Source organism: Ursus arctos, unplaced genomic scaffold, assembly GCF_023065955.2.
Source record: "Ursus arctos isolate Adak ecotype North America unplaced genomic scaffold, UrsArc2.0 scaffold_3, whole genome shotgun sequence".
Classification (NCBI taxonomy): Eukaryota; Metazoa; Chordata; class Mammalia; order Carnivora; family Ursidae; genus Ursus; species Ursus arctos.
The window spans coordinates 84,114,743-84,135,548 of NW_026622985.1; the positions used below are offsets into that span (position 1 = coordinate 84,114,743).

Below are 20,806 nucleotides of genomic sequence, written 5' to 3' on the forward strand. Positions count from 1 at the left end.
TACATAGTATGTGTTAAGATGTTTTTTGCTAACTTCTTTTTATATTAAAGCAGGAGCTCCCTCTAGCAAGAAGACCCCCTCTGGGGTGCCAGCACACCTGGTCCCATCCCCAAGGCGCTTGGCGAAACTGCAAGCAGATGGCCAGATAACAGAGCATCTCTCTGGAATACAGATTCCTGCACCGGTCCCCGAACATCAGAACCTAGTCCCCTCCCAGAACCAAGAGCTGACTCAGGAGGGAGCAACCCATCAAGAACTTTCTCCCAGTAGCCATGTCAATGCTGAGCCTCCTCCACAGCCCAACTCATCAGCATTCGGTATTTCCCAGCAGGCCCAAGACTTATCCCCAAACCAGAAGGAAGGGGACGTTCAACTATCAGATCTTTCTTCAAAAATAATAACGACAGACCTCCCTGAAAATGAGTCCCAGACATCTGAGGCGAAAGCAGGTAAAATAGGGCAGCCTTCCACCGTTCCTTCCCAAGGGCCTTTTCAGCACCCTGACCCACCTCCAGCTCACAGCCCTCAGCCAGACCAGGATGAGGAATCAGGGGAGGCCAAGGTAACCTCCACTGGTCCTCCCCCATCTGAGGCTCCGCAGGAGTCTGGCCCAACATCCCTCAGCCCCCAGAGAACCCAAGATGAGGAAACTGAGTCAGCTGATCTGCCACCCAACAGTACCCACTTGGAGCCTCCAAGAGATCCTTCCCGCCCTAATGGGGCCAAAACACCGGGACCATCTCCAGAAGATTCTCAACAACCTCTAGAGGAGGGAACCCCCAAAGCCGAATTTGTTCGGGTTAGCACTCCTTACCCAGAATTGCCACATCCTCGGGATTCAACAGATCTCAAACAGACCCAGGACAGGAAAGACCCAATGACTTTGCTTCCCAGAAGTCGCCTGGCTCCCACCAGGCTGCCCCAGCCTCAAGTCCTCGCTCCACTCCAGAGTCGGAGGCCCACGCCCAAACTCCTCTCACCCAGCAAGGAGGAAGCTTTAGGAACAGCCTCAGATCAAACTGTGACTCCCTCCCCCAGACCTCCACTAGCTCAGGAAGGAGACCCCAGTAAACTTCCTCCCATCAGCCCTCCCCATTCCAAACCACCACAAAATCTGAGCCCCCATCTGGACCACAGTCCTCAGGAAGTCCAGGAAGAAAAGGTCAGGGAAGTGAAACTCCCTCTTATCAGTCCCCCCATCCAGGAGCCCATGCCACAGCCCGCCCCCGATCTGCCCCAGGAAGAGGAGGCTCAGGTGGTTAAGCGCCCACAAATTCCCACTCCCTTCTCTGAACAGCAGCTGCCTCAGAATACAGGGCCTCGCCATGATTCGAGGCCTGCAAAGGAAAGGCAAGCTCCAAAAGCAGGCCACTCCTCCAGCAAGAAGATTTCAGATATGCGGGCCTTACCCCAAAACCAAGAGCCGGTGCAGCAGACAGGAGCTAGGAAAAAAAAACTCCCTATCCAAAGAGAGACAACTAAAGGACCAGGGCATCTGAAAAAGGCACAGCCTAGAAGCCATCAGACAGCCTTGCAGCCAGAATCCCAGAGTAAGCTGACTCCCCCAAAGGTACCCGATCACCCTAACCTCAGCCCGCCTCAGAGTCCTCAGGGGAACCAGAGAAAAGTCCACGCACCAGAAATTCTTGAGCCACCCCACGCTGAGCCATTGCCTAAGGATCCCCAGTTACAAGAAGGGAAACAGGAAAAGGTACATTCTTCCAGAAAAAAGGCCCGTGCCAACTGTCCCTCAGATGACCTGGTTCAGAAGGTAGCTGTGTCCAAAAAAGGACCATCCTTGAAAAGAGAGAATTCTGGAAGATTGTCTCAAGAAAATAAAGCTACCCTCAGTGGCGATCACCCAACTCAGGAGGGTCAGCCCCTGCACAGGAGACCTCCCCAGAGTGAGGTGTCCTCTGCGGAGTCAAGACCAGATGATTCTGCTCCTAGGGAGCATCTGAGGAGAAGAGAAGAGGCTCATAAAAGGGGAAGATTTCAGAAGAGAGAGACTGCTTTGGATTCCCCAGAGCAGGTCTCCACCCAGCAGCCTGTCAGAGAGACCCAAGCCCGGAAGGGGACCAGTCAGAGCAGAGAGAGCTCTGTCCAAAGGGACAGTGCTTCCAGGCAGCAAGCCAGAGACAAACACAGCCGGAACCACGGCGGAGCGCCAAAAGCCAAAAGCTCTGCCACACCCCAGAATCAGGTGTCTGCTGAGGCGCGGGGCAGCTGGAAAGGAAGACTGCGAGCTAGGGGCAGTCAGAGCACCAAGGTTTAAGGCCCCCCTGGAGCACCGGGTCTTTAACGTCTGTGCCCCTTGGAGGCAGTGCTGTCACAGAAAGGAAAGCGATGGCCAGGGCCCTATGAGTCTATATACCAGCTTCCTTCTGCCACCCCACGTAAGCATGGGGAGGGGTGGGCACCAGCCATTGGGTTCTTAGAAGGCAGCTAGTCTGTGCACATTCTTGTGGTTTGCCATTGTAGCCTGGAGGAGCAGCCCCTCGAGGGGGAGACACCAGCAAGCAGAGCTCCCGCTGCCAGCTCTAGAGCTGGTCTGAAAGATTGGTGTCAGCAGGGATCCTCTGTGTCTCGACTTGTATGTATTTTGTATGCGTTCGAAATCTGGCTGAAGCACTGTCACGTTGCCATTGTTTTTGTTGAATTCATTAGGAAAACTCACTTCTAGATGAGAAAATTCTCGCACACCTCTCGCCTTATCGAGGGATCCAGAAGGAGAACTCTGAGAAAGGAGCCTTTGCAGTTTCTGGGTCTTGGTCACTCCCACAAAGGTTCCAGACCCACAGTTAATTCATGGGAGTCTTTTGAAGGGCAGAGGATAAGTTCCTTGCACACGTGACGCTGTGATTGATGAGTGCTTGGGATTTGCGTTGGCACGTATGACCTGAAACTTACTTTTGCTCAAAATGTATTTCAAAGTGAATACCTTCCTTCTCTCTCTGAATAGGGGCCTAATGTAAATTAGCCCATGCCTTCATTTTGCCAAACCACCTGGCTGAACGAGTGAAAAGGCTTAGTGGGGAGAAGATTGAGGGGAATCAGTTTTCCTTTATCGATTCACGCCATCAGGATTTCCTTTGCTGGCAAGTTACCGGGGTCCAACCTGAGCCCGCTTCCGGGAATCTACAAGAAGGGAGTGGGCTATCTCCCACGCTCAAACTGTGGGGAGGGCAAAGGTGCAGCAGAGCCTCAGACAGGGGACCAGTTAGTGAACATAACCCAGACTCTCATCATCCCCAGTATCTTCTGTCATCAACTGGACTCTGGTCATTTCTCTGTTTCTTTCTCCATGGTGGCTCTTTCTCTTTGGTTCAGAGGGACTACATAGAAGTTTCTGCACATGGCAGGGAACATGGCCACCAATACCTCTCAAGTCTTAACATCTGGTTTTACATCTGGCAGTTGCCACTACTAGAAAGGGATTAATTTATATGTTCCTTAATCCTAAAATAAAAAAAAAAAATTGGGGGAAAGATACTGATTGGCCTGGCTTGGGTCAAGTGCTCATTCTTAAACTAATCTACTCTGGCCAGGGACAGGATCCCATACACGTAACCATTGGGCCCCCTCCTCGAGTATACGGCGACCGCATTCCCGGAAGGCAGCAATTGTGAGCAAAGCAGCCAACCCAAGATTTGGCTCTTAAAAAGTTACAGGTATTTATTGAATGCTTACTATTTATATAGCAGTATCAGAAGCTGAGGACTAAATGCCTGTATAAATGGATTTTTATCATATACGAAAGGTATGCGTCCGTGAAATTGTATGTATGGCAAATGTTATTTCAAGTTCAGTAAAAGAAATGGACATTTTTAAAATCCAGGATGCAGGAATCCTCTTGTAAAATGAAGAGCCTATGTTATGCCAGTAATTACCCTTTGATTTATCTGGTTTGTCAAAGATGACGGTAATAAGGTGAATCTTTTTTAACACATCATAACTTTTATGGAGTTAGTTCAGTCATCCAGCTAGCAGCAATTGAGTGTCTCCTATGTGCCAGGCACTGTGCTGGTTGCTAGACGTACGTAGCGAGATGATGAGGACACGCCAGGAGCTCTCTCTTTTATCCAGGGAGCCCGGTAAGACAGTTCATTACCACACCATGTGACTGGGCAGCTGGAAGCCCTAGAGCACCCTGGGCCAGGTGTAACATCAAATAGGCAAACCCATTTACTAACTTTTCCAGAATGTCCTAAGGATACCAAGGAAGGGCACTGAATCCAGCCTGGGATAGGAGAATTGATCAGAAAACACTTCCAAGAGGAGGTCCTCTTTCAGCCAAGTCATCCAGGTTGCAACATCAGAATGATGGGAGAGAGGGAAGGTTTCTTCGAAGAGGGAACTGCATATACTGAAGTGCGGCAGTATGAGCAGACACAGCATTTCTTCTAAGGACCCAAATGTCAGGAGAGCCGTAGGTATCAGTAGATCCAAAGGGCGTTTTGTGCTGTGCTAACAATGAGTTTGGAAACTTGATCTTCTAACAATGGGGAGCCATTGAATAAATTTTTATTAGAGGCACGTGTCTAGAGTTGGTATGGAGGATGAATTTAAGGTAGTACAGGGGGTAGGAAGGATGGTTGGGAAGCTATTGCAATAGTCCTAGCAAGATGGTAAGGGCCTGAAATAAGGCACTGTGGCAGGAATGGACAGATTCAGAAAGCATCTGGATTGGACGCGGTGAGGGGGGAAGGACAGATGTGAAGGAAAGGAAGAAAATAAGGATAACCACCCCTTGTTTTATGAGCTGTGAATGGGGCATTTCAGAGGTGCCGATATCTCACTTAGGTGAGAACTTTAAAAAAATACTTGGTTTCCTCCTCTTTCAACTGGTTCTGAGGCTCCTTAAGGCATTCGGGGTTGCATTTTTATTAGGGCTTTAAAGGGAAGTAAGTAATCCGTTTGTTTGACTTAGAGGAAGCTCTCTCTCCCTTCCTGGGGGTTCGTGATGGTATAAAGTTTGTGTTTTGATAAAAATGTCCTAGGTTCAGTGCAACTGGGCAAAATTTTGTTTGTAGTCCAAGGAAGGGAGTAGCAAAGATCATTGACTCCTCTGTGGTGGGAGGATTTTACTGCTATTATTGATTTTCTCGGTGTAATAGGAACTTCTGCTGTTTAGCTTTATAAGAATTGTCATTTTCCATCTATGTTTACAAAGTTCATATCACTTCCATTTGCTGTATTCCTCAGCAAAGCGATCTTATGGGAAAGCAAAAAACATCGCAGGCTTTAGTCCCTCTATTAGCTAATATGATCTTTAGCTTTTTAAAGGAAGTCTGGCAGCTAGTATTGAAATCAACAGAGATAATAGTTCCACTGGGCATAAGAGCCTTCTTCAAATATTTAAAGAGCTAAATCGGTTATTTTCAAGCCTCAAAAGAGAATTGGACAAAGGACATGATCAGGTAATTCACAAAAGAGGAGAGAAAAATGACCAAAATATAGGTCAAAAAGGATTTAGCTTTCACTACTTCTATAAGCTAAAATGGATTAGATTGTGGGGGTACCAAACTGGCAAAGATGGAAAGCAAATTAATGCCTATTCTTGGTGAAGTTAAGGGTAAACACACTTTCTGTGCCATCATTGAGAAAGTAAGCTGGCACAACTTTTGGGGGGACAGTTGTACAATACTTGTCAGAGCCTTTAAACTTTGCCTATCTTTAACCTAGTAATTCTAATCTACGCTTATCACAAGTATTCGACATAGAAGGATGTTCCCATTAATATCTTTATAATAAAATCTGGAAATAATATAGCCAACCCAAGGGGGTTTTAAAAATAAGTTATGGAAAAGTTATGGTATAGCCATCTGCTAGAATGCTATGTTGCCATGACAATCACGTTGTAGAAGAATATAGGGAAGAGGAAAATATTTGTTACGTATTAAGGAGAAAACAGGCTAAGGAGGTAGAGCCAGTATGGTTCCAGTTGTGAGTTCTGGGTTGTCGGGTTATGAATAATTTTTCTCATTTATGCTTTTTAGTATTTTCCAAGTTTTCTACAACGGACCTGTGTTTATTTGGAAGAGGTTACATAGAATCAAATTCACATGTATGAAAATCTGTCCTGTGAAAGGGCAGCCTTATGCTCTATTTCAATTTGGCTTAGTGAGGAACTTTCTAAAAGTTGGAAGTCATGTACAAAGGAACAAACAGGCTCTGTACTGGGAATCTTACAAGAAGCCTCCGTATGCCGGGCGATTAGTTGGGCTGGATAAAATTTAACGTTCCTTTTATGATATGACCCATTTATTACCGCTGGCTCTCCTGGCCTACTTATGAAGAATCCAGCAGTCTATTTTATTGAAAATAGAGCTCAGTACCAGAAAATCGCATCACTTAGGACTCATTAGAACAGTGGCTTTCAAACTTGCAGACCCAAAATCCATAACTAGGAATACATTTTACAATATCATGACCTACACACAGACGCACGTAGGAGACAGAAATAGAAAACCACCTTACTACAGTGAGACACCCTGATGTTTTCTGTTCTGCTTAATCCTAATTTTTAAAAGTGCTGGTTATAACCTACTAAATGGGTTCCACAGTTGAGTTTGCAGCCTGCAGTTTGAAAACCCCTGCGCTGAGCTCTCTGGAGCTTTGCTCTGGTGCTGTTCCTAGAGGCCTGCTTACTGGATGTGTCCCTGCCCTGGCGGCTTCGTGTGAAATGCGATGGGTTGACATGATTTATGCTGAATTCCTCTCTGGGACAATAGTGAGGATCCGATGGATTGGCACTTATGCTCTTTGTCAGTATTAGGGCTCCAGAGAAGATATGTCTAAAATTCTTAGGCATAAAAATAAGTTCTTATGTAGAGGAAAAAAAAAACCACTTCGAAAAGTATCTTGATCTGTAGTGTTTTCAGCACTAAGTACTTAGCTGACTCGCTTTCCTTTTGCTCCATGACAACCCTGAAATCATCTTGTTAACATAAATATCCTCCAAATTCCACTTTCGATAATTACGCTATTCATATAGTGTCTAGCGCAATATGATCATAAAGGAATTTAATTAAGTGCTTAGTTCAATCTGAAAGACATAATTCTAGAAATCGCTTTTTTTTTTTTTAATTGACCAGGCGTTCAGAAAAGAGGATAAGAAGAGCCTCACTATTTCTTTGTGTTGATGATAGGTAAATAATGTCAGACCAGCCAATCTTTCATCTCCGAGGTGATTACGAGAGTGCGGGCACGATTAGCAAAAGCCGGAGCTTTTTTTTTTTTTTTAAGTTTGTAACCTGAGAAATTCATAATTTCAAATAACACTAACAGTCAAAATAATCACTGGAAATTCCAGTACTAGTACAGTCTAGCTGTGTGACCTTGGGCAAGTTACAGAGTTCTCACGTAGAGACAATAACCTACCTCAAGATTACTGTGAGGAGTAAATGAGTTTGAGTCAATAAATTGAAAGACAGTGTCTGGCACACAGGAAGTGTGTATATGAGTGTTAGTGTAAGCAGCAAAAAAAAAAATTTAAACGTAGCATTTTATCATTAATTGGATTTAACAACTGTTCAAACTAGGTAGAAATATTTGGCAAATAGGATGGTCTTCTCTGAAAATCCTTTTAAAAGCTTTCACAACCTTGATCGAATTAAGGAGCTTAAACAGAATTAGAGTAATGTTGGAAGGAGTTGTGGCTGAACAACATGTTACTGAGTTCAAGAGATTGTTTCATGGGCATTCACGCGCGGCGTCGCGGCTTGGACGAGGGAGTTGGGGAAACGTCAGCTCTAGGGTTAATATGACGTTTACTTGTGATACACACACGAAAGGCTTGTCATGGCACCTGGCACATAGTACATGCTCAATAAATGCTAGCTATTGTTTTTACTATTGGTATTTCTTTATTGATAAAGTCAAAGCTATTTATAGTCTGCATTTCAAATTGTTTAGATAGTAAGTGCTGTCAAGTTCTTTAACTGAGAAATCGACTACCGGATAGTGGGCGTTCTGTTTTCCTTTTGCGGTGGGGAGAGACCAAGACCGACTTCTACAAGCTACCCAATCCTAAAGACGCTCAGTTTTCACAGAAAAGGAAAAGTGAAAAAAGACACCCCCCCCCCCAAAAGAAAAGTCTTTCCTAGAGGAATTGACCAATGAAGTAACATCTTTGAAAAAGCTGTTCTGGAAGGATGAGCCCTTAGGAAGCCCCTTGCGCTTGCCGGAGGTGGGAGTGTGGGATTGGGTGGAAGTCTCATCACCAGGCTCATTATCAAACATACTCTTTAAAGGAGAAGAAGGCTTTCATGTGTATCCAAACTCCCTGAACGTTTCTTTCCTATTTCTTGCTTCTCCGTTCTCTTGCCCAAGTGTTGTACATATGCAGATCTTATGTATCAAGTTTCCAGTCTTGAAATTTGCCTGTCCTATATCTTATCTCCTTCAAAGTGTCAATTAACTACTTCATGATAAACTCATCCATTAAAAAAAAAAAAGAAGAAATTCAGGGTACTATTGTTATATGCTTTATTTTATTTTTAAGTTTATTTATGTATCTATTTTTAAATAAGCTCTACACCCAGTGTGGGGCTCGAACTCACAACCCTGAGATCAAGAGTTACATGTTCTACCGACTAAGCCAACCAGGCACCCCTGTTGTATGTTCTAATTAGGACATTCTAAGTGCAGGTACCAATATTGAGCCCATTAGTTCAGCTGTACTGAGAAGGTTTCAGTGTGAAGTTCAATGGAAAGAAACATTTTTTTTTTGTGCCTCATTCTGTCTGTGTGAGAATATACATTCGCATGCTTTCCTTTGTCCTGATATAGACTCTGTTCTCTATTTAAGTAGCTGATTATTCCTTTGACTGAAAACTCAAGAATAGAGCACTTTACTGTTAGAGTGATTTAATAAGTGTATTCATTTTATCATGTATGACATGAACATTATTACTCTGTTTCCTTGGACTTGGTAGCTTTCCACTATGAAAGCTTATTTTGCTGTGGAAAATTGTTATGGATAATGTGTGAAATTTTAGTTGCTTTTTTTCCTTACTTGGAAGCACAGATAGACAAGACTTTCAAGATTTTATTCTGTCCTAGAGAAATAGGTTTTTGTAATAATACTTCCCAATGAACTGAGCTTTCCTTTAATTTTCCACTAAAATTATGTAATTCTCATTAAAAATAAATACTGTATCACAGATTATTGTGTATTAATTTGGTTTTGGCCTTTTTTATGGTTACATATTTCAGTATTGGCTCCTTTACAGAGATTTTACAAGTATTTATTTTATATGTCTATGGGTTTAATCATGGCAGGGACAAATTACTCCCTTTAGCTAAAACAAACAAACAAACAAAACTATTACCTGAATAAACATGTGGGTGTTTTTTTAAACCCCATTTGAATGGGGGGAGAAAATGAACGATTCTGAAACCATCCGGTTATCTGAGAACTTTTGTTTGAAAATTAAAGCCTGTTTCCAAGTCATGTATTTCCAACTGGTTTTCAAAGAGAGACAAATTCCAGTTGATTCATTCTTTCCCCAGGGTTTTATTTAAATGTTAAAAAATGTATATTTACAAGTGTTTGGTCTCACAGTTTCGAACAGGAAAACGACTTGCTTGCTTTGCCATATAAATACTAAGCTTATCAATGTAGAAAAATTGGTTATTAAAGTAGGGATTTTTATTTCTCAAAATATTCACAGTCTGATTCCCAAATTCTAATTTTATTACTAGTTGCTGACGTGACTCTGTGGCTGCGTGCCAGTAGTGTCAGATCAACATTTTGTATTTCCTCCTCTGTGCAGGAAGAGGCCTTGTTTTGTCCGTGTGATGGTATGCTAGTAAATACATGCTCAACGTGTTTTATTCTTAGGTACGTGGCTCGTACTGCATTTGTTACTTAGGCTGGATTCTATGCTGCTGCTTTTCAAATGTTTTATGCAAATTATTTTAATTCACTTGACTGCAAAGGGATAGAAGTCGAAATAAAAGGTCTAAGCTACTTAGAATTAATTTGAGCTGTACTTCCCCTTGTTCCAGGTAATTCATTTATATTTTCTTGCATTTAATAATGATACGAGTCCATAAAATAACTTTAAAATCTATCATGCATCATTAAATTCATTTGTGCTTCATTGTGGGTGTTTAAATAAATTTAACTAGCCTGTATACTGAAGAACTTGGTCGTTTTGTGGACTGTAATTTATATGTATTTTTTAATGTTGCCTCAAGGTTGTCTTTAGATACTTTGAATAAGATTATGTTAAGAAACTTTTTTTGCAGGGTATTATAACCGTGGTAATTGGGGCGCCTGGGTGGCACAGCGGTTAAGCGCCTGCCTTCAGCTCAGGGCGTGATCCCGGCGATCCGGGATCAAGCCCCACATCAGGCTCTTCAGCTATGAGCCTGCTTCTTCCTCTCCCGCTCCCCCTGCTTGTGTTCCCTCTCTCGCTGGCTGTCTCTATCTCTGTCAAATAAAAAAAAAAAAAAATAACCGTGGTAATTGTATGTATATATGTATATTTTTTTTAATTGGGAAGCAGGATCCCTTGTCTGTTGATGTAGTAAGACATTAGAGACTGCTTTAAGAACTGTATGAAACTCTTCCTTATAGGAGTCCAAGGCATTAAAGTGGTGGCATTTCAAGGTAGTTTAATAGTAATGTAAACGCATTATCTTTACCCAAAATGTTTTATTGTTGAGAAACCATAAAGACATAAAATTGTTGGCATTATACCTCCATTGTATCATCAGATTGAACTTGAGTTGTTCACACCATGGTGCAAATTGCTTATGTCTCAGAAAGGTAGAAAAAGGAACCCTGACACATAGACTGGAAATTTTTGTGGAAATTCTCTCAATGAATATAGCTTCTATTTCTTCAATTTTTCTCTTAACTTTTCTCAAATTCATCTCGTCTTTTTCACGATGCTCTCGGTTCTTAGAGTCCCATCAGGAGGACAAGCGTTCTCTCTCTTTTTCTTGAGCACAGGCTTCATCGTCTCCATCTCACCCCTTTCCCTCCTTGCTTCAGCCATGTCCATTCTTTACTGTAATTCAGTTAAGCGTGCTTCCGGGTCCTTCCACAAGGCACCTTCTTCTGCATGTTAATGCTTTTGTCCCAGATATTTGAAAGCTTTTCTTGTGATTTTAGTTGCCTGTCGGGATGTCATCCCCTTAGAGAGGACTCCTCTGGCCATCATGCCCTCTCTCGCTCTGTCCCCTTATCTGGCTTCCCGTTGCTTCAGTGCACATATCGCTGCCTACGGCATCTGATGTGTTGTCTGTCTGTCTCCATCATGAGAATGTGATTCCCACAGCTCAGGACTTTTTATCTACTGCCGTATCTCCAGCATCCAGAGCCCCGGCTGGCACATAGCAGGTGCTCAACAAGTATGGACTGAATGGCTTTTCCATCATGAAGATTTAACAAAGAAGGTTTCCACATGCGACTAACCCTAATTATCTCTGTGACTGTTACAACTGTTGTTACCTCAGTGCTCCTCAGATTGCTCTGTTGCCTGGAATTCTTCGGGTTTGGACTCGCTCATTTGTTGTATCTTCTGAGTCTCTGTCTCTCAAGGCAGGTGTCGGGTTGTAGAGCTTTAGACTTTCTGACATGATTAAATACTTTGACTTGCCTACAAGTTTTTTCCTAATCTTACTGGCCTGGGATTGCCACACAATCTGGTGGGAGTTTGGGTTCGGTTTCCATACCAGCACGCAACACAGGATCAGAGGCCCGATTTCCCACAGGTGTTTCCACCCTCAGTCCAGGCGAGACTCTGTGTCCAGGCACAGTTCCTCAGTCTGTGAGCTGAGATTTCCAGACCCTCCTCCCCCTTTGCGGCTTCTCACCTTATCAAAGAGCCCAGGGCTTCTGCATCAAGAACACAGGGCCTGGCCCCTCTCAGTCCAGAAACCTCAGCCCCCAGAAGCACTCGGACTTCTTGGCATCGATTCCCACTCTTCTGACTTGGAAACTTCACTCCCAGCACCTGGAAATTTTTCTTTCCTCGTTTCTCAGCTTTATGTATGCAAAACAAATTTCTATTATATATTATCTAGTGTTTTCTTGTCTTTGGGTGAGGAGAGCTTCCCATCTCTGCTCGGTCAGCCATATTGACTGGTGGGACATGTGGAAATCATTTATTTTGGCATTTTTAAATTTTTTATTTTAGCAGTTTTAAAGCAATATTCCATTGATGGTTGTATATATCCAAAAGCACTTACTTACACCAGGGCTCTCTATGGCTGAGCAGTAATAGAAATTTAGATTCTTTATATTCTAGGTCTCTGGACATTCTAATGTTTTAAAGGAAACTTTCAGCATTATTTATGAATAAATTCTGTCAAACAGTGACCTCATCATCCATTCCATTATTTTTTAAAGTTTCTTCTCAGCATTGCATGTTTTATTTTCTTTCTAGCCTTTTAGGAGAATTTTGTCAAGCGGAAAGTAATTATCAGTGTGACTTTTAAGTATCTGGAAGGTATTGTATGTGCCAAGATTTACTTTAGTTCTCTTTATAAGCCTGTGTTCATGAGCACCAAGTATATTCCCGGGACACATCTCCTAGGTGCTGTGGCCTGATTTTATTGTAATCAATAGTAATTATTACCTTGTTTTCTAAGACATACTTTTATTTTATTTTTTTAAAGAGTTTATTAGAGCACAAGTAGGCAGAATGTCAGGCAGAGCGGCAGGCAGAGGGAGAAGCAGGCTCCCCCCTGAGCAGGGAGTCCAATGCAGGGCTCGATCCCAGGACCCTGAGATCATGACCCGAGCCGAAGGCAGACACTTAACCAAATGAGCCACCCAGGCACCCCTAAAACATGTTTTTAATTATCTTACTCTCAAGTTGAAATGCACAGACTTTAAGGATTTCATTTGCTGTGTTTGGGACAGTCCAGGTACAAAGCATGTCCCTCACTTCAGAAAGTTCCCTTATCCTATTTCATGCCTGTTTTTTAGTAAACTTTGGTTTTTCCCCTACCAGGTATTAAGATCCTGCCACTGAAATCCGAAGAGCCTTCTAACAAGCTCTCCACTTTGAATTCGTGTGATTTCCTGGATTCTACAGACAGAAACTACTTTGTGAAATTATGGGCCAAACTTTCAGCCAAAAAAACCCCAGTGGTAAGGAGGGGGGGAGGGGCGGAGCTGCAGCTGAGCCTCGCAGGGCTCAGACCGAAAGGGGATTTGGTATTTTGAGACTTAAGTTTTGCCAAAACTCTTCTTTGGTATAAGCTGACGACAAATCTTTAGCCTCTTTCTACGCCCGTAGGAATAGACGCGGGTTCTACAAAGAATATTCAGTGTAACTTTTGTGAGTAACTTCCCCGGTTACCCTTAGTCAAAACTCAGACACTTGGCTCCTTAGCAAGACTGCAAAAGGACTTAACAGACCTAAGGTGGTAAAATAGGTATTTCAAGAGAAAACTGGCTTTTTTGTTGGCGTAAAGCGTTGAGCGTCCTTGTGCTGAGCCTTCAAAGCGGGTCCACCCAGAGGTTCTGTTCTATAACTTCACAGCACTCAAGCCAGTCCTATGACTTGGTCCGCATCCAGTTCTTGGACCACCCAGAAAAATCGGTCTGTGCGAGCATACTGAGCGCAGAGTTGGCTCTGCATACAGATTAGGTTGTGCTCGTTTTCCCTTTGTAATGGTTTCATAGGATGATCTGGGAATATGAAGAGGCCTAACTCACGGCCACGGCCGTTGCCACAGATTCGACAGGACTTGCCTTTTGGTTGTTAGCTCCCAGTTGGTTGTTTCCTTAAGGCGAGGCTGCTGTCAGCACATAATCACGTCATGCTCTAAAGTCAGAACCGTAGGCAGTGGTCGAAAGAACCAGACTGGTGACTTCAGATGAAAAGCCTTGGGCTGCAGTATATCCAGGCATAGCTCTGCAATCTACTCGGATTAAGTCCTAGGATGCCAGGATTCAAGGTGCAAGAAACAGATGCCCGTTCAAGTGAGCTTAAGGAAGAGGTAGTTCCATAGAAGAAATGTAACGAGTGGACTCACAGTGCATCACGAACAGGGATGAAGTCGAGACCCACAGGAACTGCCAGGTGCCGGAATGAACGAGTGAGGTGATAGAGCTCCTCTCCCTTCCAGAGGCATCAAGGTCCTCTCCTCTCTGCTCCTAATTCTCGAGTGTTCTGTTGTCCTCTCTCTCCTGGCCAGCCTCCTCCACTCACACAGCCTTCCCTCCCGCATAATTTGAGCTCATTCTCATGCACGCCAGCCCTGACTCTCCATGGCCTCTTGGCTCTGTGCTCACAATTCCTGGCCACTTCTCTCTGTTTCTGTCATTCATATGGTGGGAGGCGAGAGTATCTAATTGGCCCAGCTGAACTTTTCAAGCCATTGCACAGAGATCATGTGAGACTGCTTGTCCGGGCACCTGTGGAAGGGCAAAAGGCATGGGTACAGATCAGGGCTCAGGAGGAACAGAGGGTGAGTGCGCTGTAAACATTTATAAATAATATGAATTTGTACCATGATACTTAAGCGCAGGAAACATCATATTGATTTATCCAAAATAAATCAATTCTGGAATTGTTGCCATCCACCAGGATCTGTGGGAAGTCAAATATCAGTCATGAGGAGTTGGGCTCACTCCCATTCTTTGGATCAAGTTCAAGAACCCTGAGGGCTACAGCATCCTGGAAGATTGGGGGAGAGCCCCTGGCCTCCAGACCACCACGGTTACCATGGAGATGCCCCTAGTCTAAGAGCCTGAGTTCCACTCTGAGCCAGTGGTGGTGGTATTCTCCATATCCTTTGCTACCAGTACCCTTGCCTAATACCGACCCCTATGGGGCTCCCTCTCCACGAGGAGCCTCTCAGCCTCTGTCTTTCCATCCTGGGAAACCTCAGTTCTTTACGGGTCAGTCTACCTCTTTCTCTCTATACTTGTTATCCTGTCCTTGGGTAGTATGGCGTTATGCTTGTTGGGGCTTCGACTTGCAAATATAGGTTCTTCTTTACGTCCTCAGGATATGGCATGTCCATAGCGTAAACTCAAGAACAAATCCTCAGCCACATTTATTCCTTCATGATGAAGTCTGTGTCCTGACACCCAGAACCCCTCACATCCCACTTCTGCCGTCCTGCCGCACAACCTCACACACATCCCTCTGCCCGTTAGTGGGTATTCATGATTTATTTAAACAAGACCAATCTGAATTTTACCTGTTAGAGAACCTCCAGGCTTAATTAAGGACAGCTTTTGTCTGGTCAAGGGCACTCAGATATTTAGGAGCGAGAACAAAGGATAAGAGGAACAGAGATGAGGGGGAAAAAAACCCAGATACACACAATGTGTTCTTCGCTATAATTCATAACCAACATTTCAGTATAAGATTAATGAAGAGTTTGGAGAAACTGGAGAGGGAAGGGTATGATAAAAAGGCAGTGTGATGGTATCAGGGGCCACCTTGGTGGTGGTAGACAGGGAAGGGGCATGGGTATTGCAGGCCACTTGTGGTCAAAAAGTAGTCTCATGAATTTTCCCCAGGTCTCTCCTTCCCTGCAGTCACCTCCCTGAGACACTGTTCAGCCCCATGATCCAGGGCATCCATAGCCTTGTCTAGAACATCTCTTGGGTCCCCTGTTAGAGTGTTAGCAGTGACTGATCCCTGGTGGTAGCAATGCTCAAACTCCTTGCAGCCTTGAGGTTCTGGTGTCTTCACGGGTCAGCGCTCGTAGAGCTACAATGTAACGACAGTTTCACAGAGAGGCAGATCAAATCCCCCAACAACTAACAGATGCGTTCTTCAGAAATAGGGGCAAAACACTAAGCTGCTGCTGTCATATATGTGGGGTGGAGTGTGCGTGAGGTTATTTTTAGTGCCTCATTTCCTCTTAAAGATGATGGATTCAGTACTATTTTTAAATTTTAAGTACCTTTCAGATTTTAGGTTATTAACCTTTCACGTAGTTGTTAACAATGCAAAAATGAGCAACATGACAGCAGAAGCTTTAGAGAGACGTTATCATGTTATGTTAGAGAACACAAATAGCCTTTACACAACATTTGTAATTTGGAAAGGGCTTTCATGTAAATTATCTCGTGTACCTTTCACGGCAACCCTTTGGAGAAGATGTTATTTTGCTCATTTCACTTTTCCTAACATAAATTTCCATGTATTTTTGAAACCTTTTAGCAGATTGAAGAAAGGAATTGCAACTTCCTCTGTCGAAACCTGTATCTTAAATTATTCCCCCCCAAAAAAGTAGAAATTTTTGTGCTTTTTTTGGTGTCTTCACTGTAGATTTCATGTATTTATGCTTACCTTTAGAAACTATCAAGAGAGCCATTTGACAGTAATGGATAGGTGGAAATTTCCATCATCTAGGCTTTTTGGGTTCTGTTTCTCTGGGGTGCCTTCCCACCTAGTTGAAGATGGTGTTCTTCCTCTCTGCTCAAATCTACCCCAAACTCCCTGTGCACGTGAGGTCTTTCTGTCTCATCCCTATAGTCAAATATCCCACCCTTTCCTTGTGCATAGTTTCTAACTACGTATGTCAAGATGTGATTACACAATTTAAGGTGGATTATCTATACAAATGTGAAAGACAAAGCAAGAATCCTTCTAGAAGATAATGTAAAGGAAGACTTTTATGACTTTGACGCAGGTATAGATTCCTTAAATGTAATACAAAAAGCACTAATGACACAGGAAAAGTTTAAAACATTGAGGAACATTAAAATTAGTAACATGTCGGTTTGAAAAAAAAACAGTATTAAAGAAGAAAAAAGATAAGCCACACAGAGGGGGATCGATATTTGCAATAAATGAAACTAACAAAATGCTTTTATTTAGAATATCTAAAGAACTTTTATAAATTATGAAGAAAAAAATAACTCCCAGAAAAACCTCTTTACAAAGGATAATATCCAGATGGCCAATAATCACGTGAAGAGATAGTCAACGTCGTTATCAGGAAATGCAAATTATAGCCACAGTGAGATACCGCTGTGCATACACTAGAAGCGCTAAAATTCTGAGCCGACTGTTAAGATGTGGAACGGTGGAAATTCTTATGAGACAACTGGTGGGAGGTTCAATTTGTACACTTTAGGAAATAGGTGGATGTTATCCATTAAAGTCGAGCATACACATAGCTATGCCTCAACAGGGGGATTCCAATGGAATTGTGTGGCCATGTGCACCAAAAGGAATGTGCAAGAATGTTCGCAGTAGCCTTGTGTATGGTGGTCCTAAACTGGAAACTCAAGTGTCCACTAGCAGTAGACTGGCCAAGTAAAATTTTGAATACTCAACGTAGTGAAATATGTACAGTAATGAAAATGAACAAACTTTGCTCCGTGGACGTCTCTCTCCAACATTCCTTTGAACCGAAGAATTCCTGACTCTAAAGAATACACACTATATGATTCTATTAAATATAATTTAAAAATTGGCAATATTAAACCATATACTTAGGGATGTGTGTTTAGGTGATACAAGTATAACAAAGAAGTGGTTACCATATCAGTCAGGAGAGTGCTTATCTCGGGAGAGGGAAGGAGGTGGTAAAGGTTGAAAAGGACGCCAGGGTTGCTGGCACTTGAGGGTTTAGGAGGGCCCCTGGTGCGGAGGAATGAGCGCCATTTGTCTCTTCGTTAGCTGGACAAGCCTCCATGAGCTACTTAACCTCTTGGGTTGAGTAGAATTTCCTGCAGCTTGAAAAATCAAGGGCAGTCTCTAGGGTTTTAGTCCAAGGGTGATCCTGAAACCAAAACCAGACAGAGGTGCAATTTCATGATCAATCTGAAGGATTTGAAGAGAGTGAGGAATCCAGACCACAGCAGTAGACCACGTTAGGGTGAGAGCTTGCTAAGGGCTAAGACTTAGCTTCCTGTCCCCCTGGATATAAATCTGGGAAAAGGGAAATAATGAGCTACGGGAGGTGTGGCTGTGTGGGAAAGTAGTGTCAATACTCTGTGTGATGGTTTGTTAGAGGATGCGTTCATTCTGTCATTGCTAGTTTAGCAATCCTGGGAAGAGTCTTTGCTGTCATAGCCGTCCTGTCCATTCCCATATGCAGAAGGCTCCCCTTCCCTCCCCTTTCCTTCCCTAACTCTTTCCCTTCCTTTCTTCTCACTCATTCATCTTCCCTTCTTCTCACACATCTTGAATTTGTTGGAATTCCTACCATGTATAAGGATTAGATTTGCTTTTCAGTACATAATCAGGTATTTGCTTACTGAACCCTGTTCTGGACACTAGAACGAAGTGGAGCTGATCTCTGCCCTTATTGAATGGAATAGTCTGGTAGAGACGCCTCTGGTCTCCTCTCATCAGTGGATGAGGTCAGTGTATCTCTAGCCCTTCTACCACCACCTTCTTTCTTTGAGTAGATAATGGGCTAAAGGAACATAGCGATGTCCTCAGGGTTACCGACACCTAATATACCGACAGCTGTGTTTTGTTTCTCATCTTTGGGGTCACCGGGACCCATAAGTCTTGTCTCTGTTAGGAAGAAATGTCCAAGGGTATTATTCTTTGTTCTTCAAATCTGGAAAAACATCTGCTAACATCACTTTTCTTGCTTGTGACTCTAATAGTTTATCAATATTAAATGCTTTCCACGAATATGACCATAATTTAATATGAGTATAAATAGTAATAAAATATTCCGTGTATTTCCTCATTCCTTGCTTATACAATCCTCGTTTGATTTCTTCTCTCTTCTTAGCTTAAATGGTACTTACTTTTCTGAACGACTCCAAGAGCTTATTAATCTGAACATCTCTGAAAGATTTCTGGAGAACTGTAAATATAATTTTGATCAGCCTTACCTGTTTGTCAGATATCACTATATTTTAGTTTCCCTTACTGGTAGCAACTCCCTTTTGCATGGTTGGCTCCCTGGAAGGCATGCATGAAGGCTATGATGGCTTAGTGAAGATTTTCTGCTCTGGAACTATGACTACATCCTTGCTTTCCAGAAGAAGCTTGATTTTCAACCTTCACTTGAACTTCAGTTTTATCTGTTTCTTCAGCCAGGTCTTCTGGCTTCCGCAGAGGACACCCTCAGTCCTGGGGCAGACAGCTTACTGAAAGCCCATTCTCCAGAAAAATTGCTGAATGGCCGATTCATTCAAAGCCACTTTAGCAAGTGTGTGTGTGTGTGTGTGTGTGTGTGTGTGTGTGTGTGTGTGTATGAGATTAGTCCAGTCCATTCCCATGAAGTACATGAATGTGTGAAGGCCAGTGAGAAGGTGGATCTGTGGTGACAAAATATTGGGCACCTACATCCACTAAGCACCACTTCCTTTCAATACTGTGAGGACGCTCGGGGCGCCTGGGTGGCACAGCGGTTAGCCGTCTGCCTTCGGCTCAGGGCGTGATCCCGGCGTTACGGGATCGAGCCCCACATCAGGCTCCTCTGCTATGAGCCTGCTTCTTCCTCTCCCACTCCCCCTGCTTGTGTTCCCTCTCTCTCTGGCTGTCTCTCTCTCTGTCAAATAAATAAATAAAATCTTTAGAAAAAAAAAAAATACTGTGAGGACGCTCAGCTCAGGGAGCTTGTCCAAGATCACACAGCTTAGCGATGTCAATTTTGACTCCGAAAGAAAAGTGCTTTCTTCTACTCAGATGTATTTTTCAGGGCACAGCCTTCACCGGATTTATTAGCTGGCGTAATACTCTAAAGAGACGCTCTTCTCATCTACCACCTGGCTACCAGGTGGCACAGATCATATAGGGTCTGCCGTCTAAGTGCTTTTCTCAAGATAATGGTTTCCTATTCTCTGACAGTGACCAATGAATTTTTAAATATCATTTATGATCATTATGTTCTTGATTTGTGTGTATTGAATGGTATCTACCCACTGCATTTTTGTAACCTTATTGAAACTCAGTTGTCCTACCTTCGGCCAGTGAGAGCCTCTTCAGGGTGGCTCCTGTGTCAATATGACCCATGTCAACTTGAGTAGCTGTCTTGCTCTCTGTCTTTCACACTGAGCATGCTGATTCTGAAAGACATGGGAGATGACGGAAGTACAGTGTCACTAAACTCATGTGTTTTATTCAGATCGCGTACAGAAGAGTCTCTGAAAACAGTAACAATACCAGTACGACTAGTGCCCAGTAGAAACACAGAACAGTTAAAAATTTTGTTTGTACATGTTTTCCACCCACCCCCAGCCCAGGTTATTTGCGACTGTGTTACTGCTACACTCTCAACCCATAGTCATATGCTCGCTCCCTTTTAACTCTCATTTTGTCTTAGTTCTCAAATATGTACATACTTGATGCTCATCATTAGGTCTCAGACCAACGTCTAGTAGTTTTGTTGTCTAGACATATTCTCTACCAGATCCAAGAAGGGCTACGGGGGCAGCATTTCCTGAGTTCTTGCCTGCTGATGACAGTCTGTCATACTTGAGACTCGAATTGCAGTTTTTGTGACCTATCCTGTTTGCTTGTTTTGGTTTCTTAATCAAGGGCTCTGTTGTTTGCCTGTTGGATCTTCTTTGTCCATCTAAAATATTTGTCATTGTCTCTCAAATTTTGTTACCTCTTTCTTTCTTTTTGAGTTTAAAAAATTTCCTCCATTCACTTTCTGTTCCCCTGAAGGCGTTATTTATTGATTTTATTCACTCTTCTCTTCCTTCTGGCTTAGTTTTCATTTCTGAAGTGACTTTTTTCCCCCTTGTATTTCTAATTCTTTCCTGAGTTCTGCCACCTCACTTAGGAGTTTTAAAAATTGTAATTTATTGGGGCGCCTGAGTGGCTCAGTTGGTCAAGCATCCAACTCTTGATTTCAGCTCAGGTCATGATTTCAGGGTTGTGAGATCGAGCCCCCT

At 43.2% G+C, this 20,806-nt stretch overlaps 1 protein-coding gene across 2 annotated transcripts in view; it reads left to right on the plus strand.

Annotated features, from left to right (window-relative positions):
- LRGUK (leucine rich repeats and guanylate kinase domain containing) overlaps positions 1 to 20,806 on the plus strand; it is a 106,438-nt gene that overhangs the window by 66,276 nt on the left and 19,356 nt on the right. The window contains exon 16 of one of the 2 annotated variants that reach the window (XM_057304556.1): positions 12,975 to 13,114. In XM_057304556.1, the coding sequence (XP_057160539.1) occupies positions 12,975 to 13,114 (140 nt within the window). Of the gene's footprint in view, positions 1 to 50; positions 3,387 to 12,974; positions 13,115 to 20,806 lie in introns of those variants that run through there. The other variant, XM_057304557.1, reaches the window with a different exon arrangement.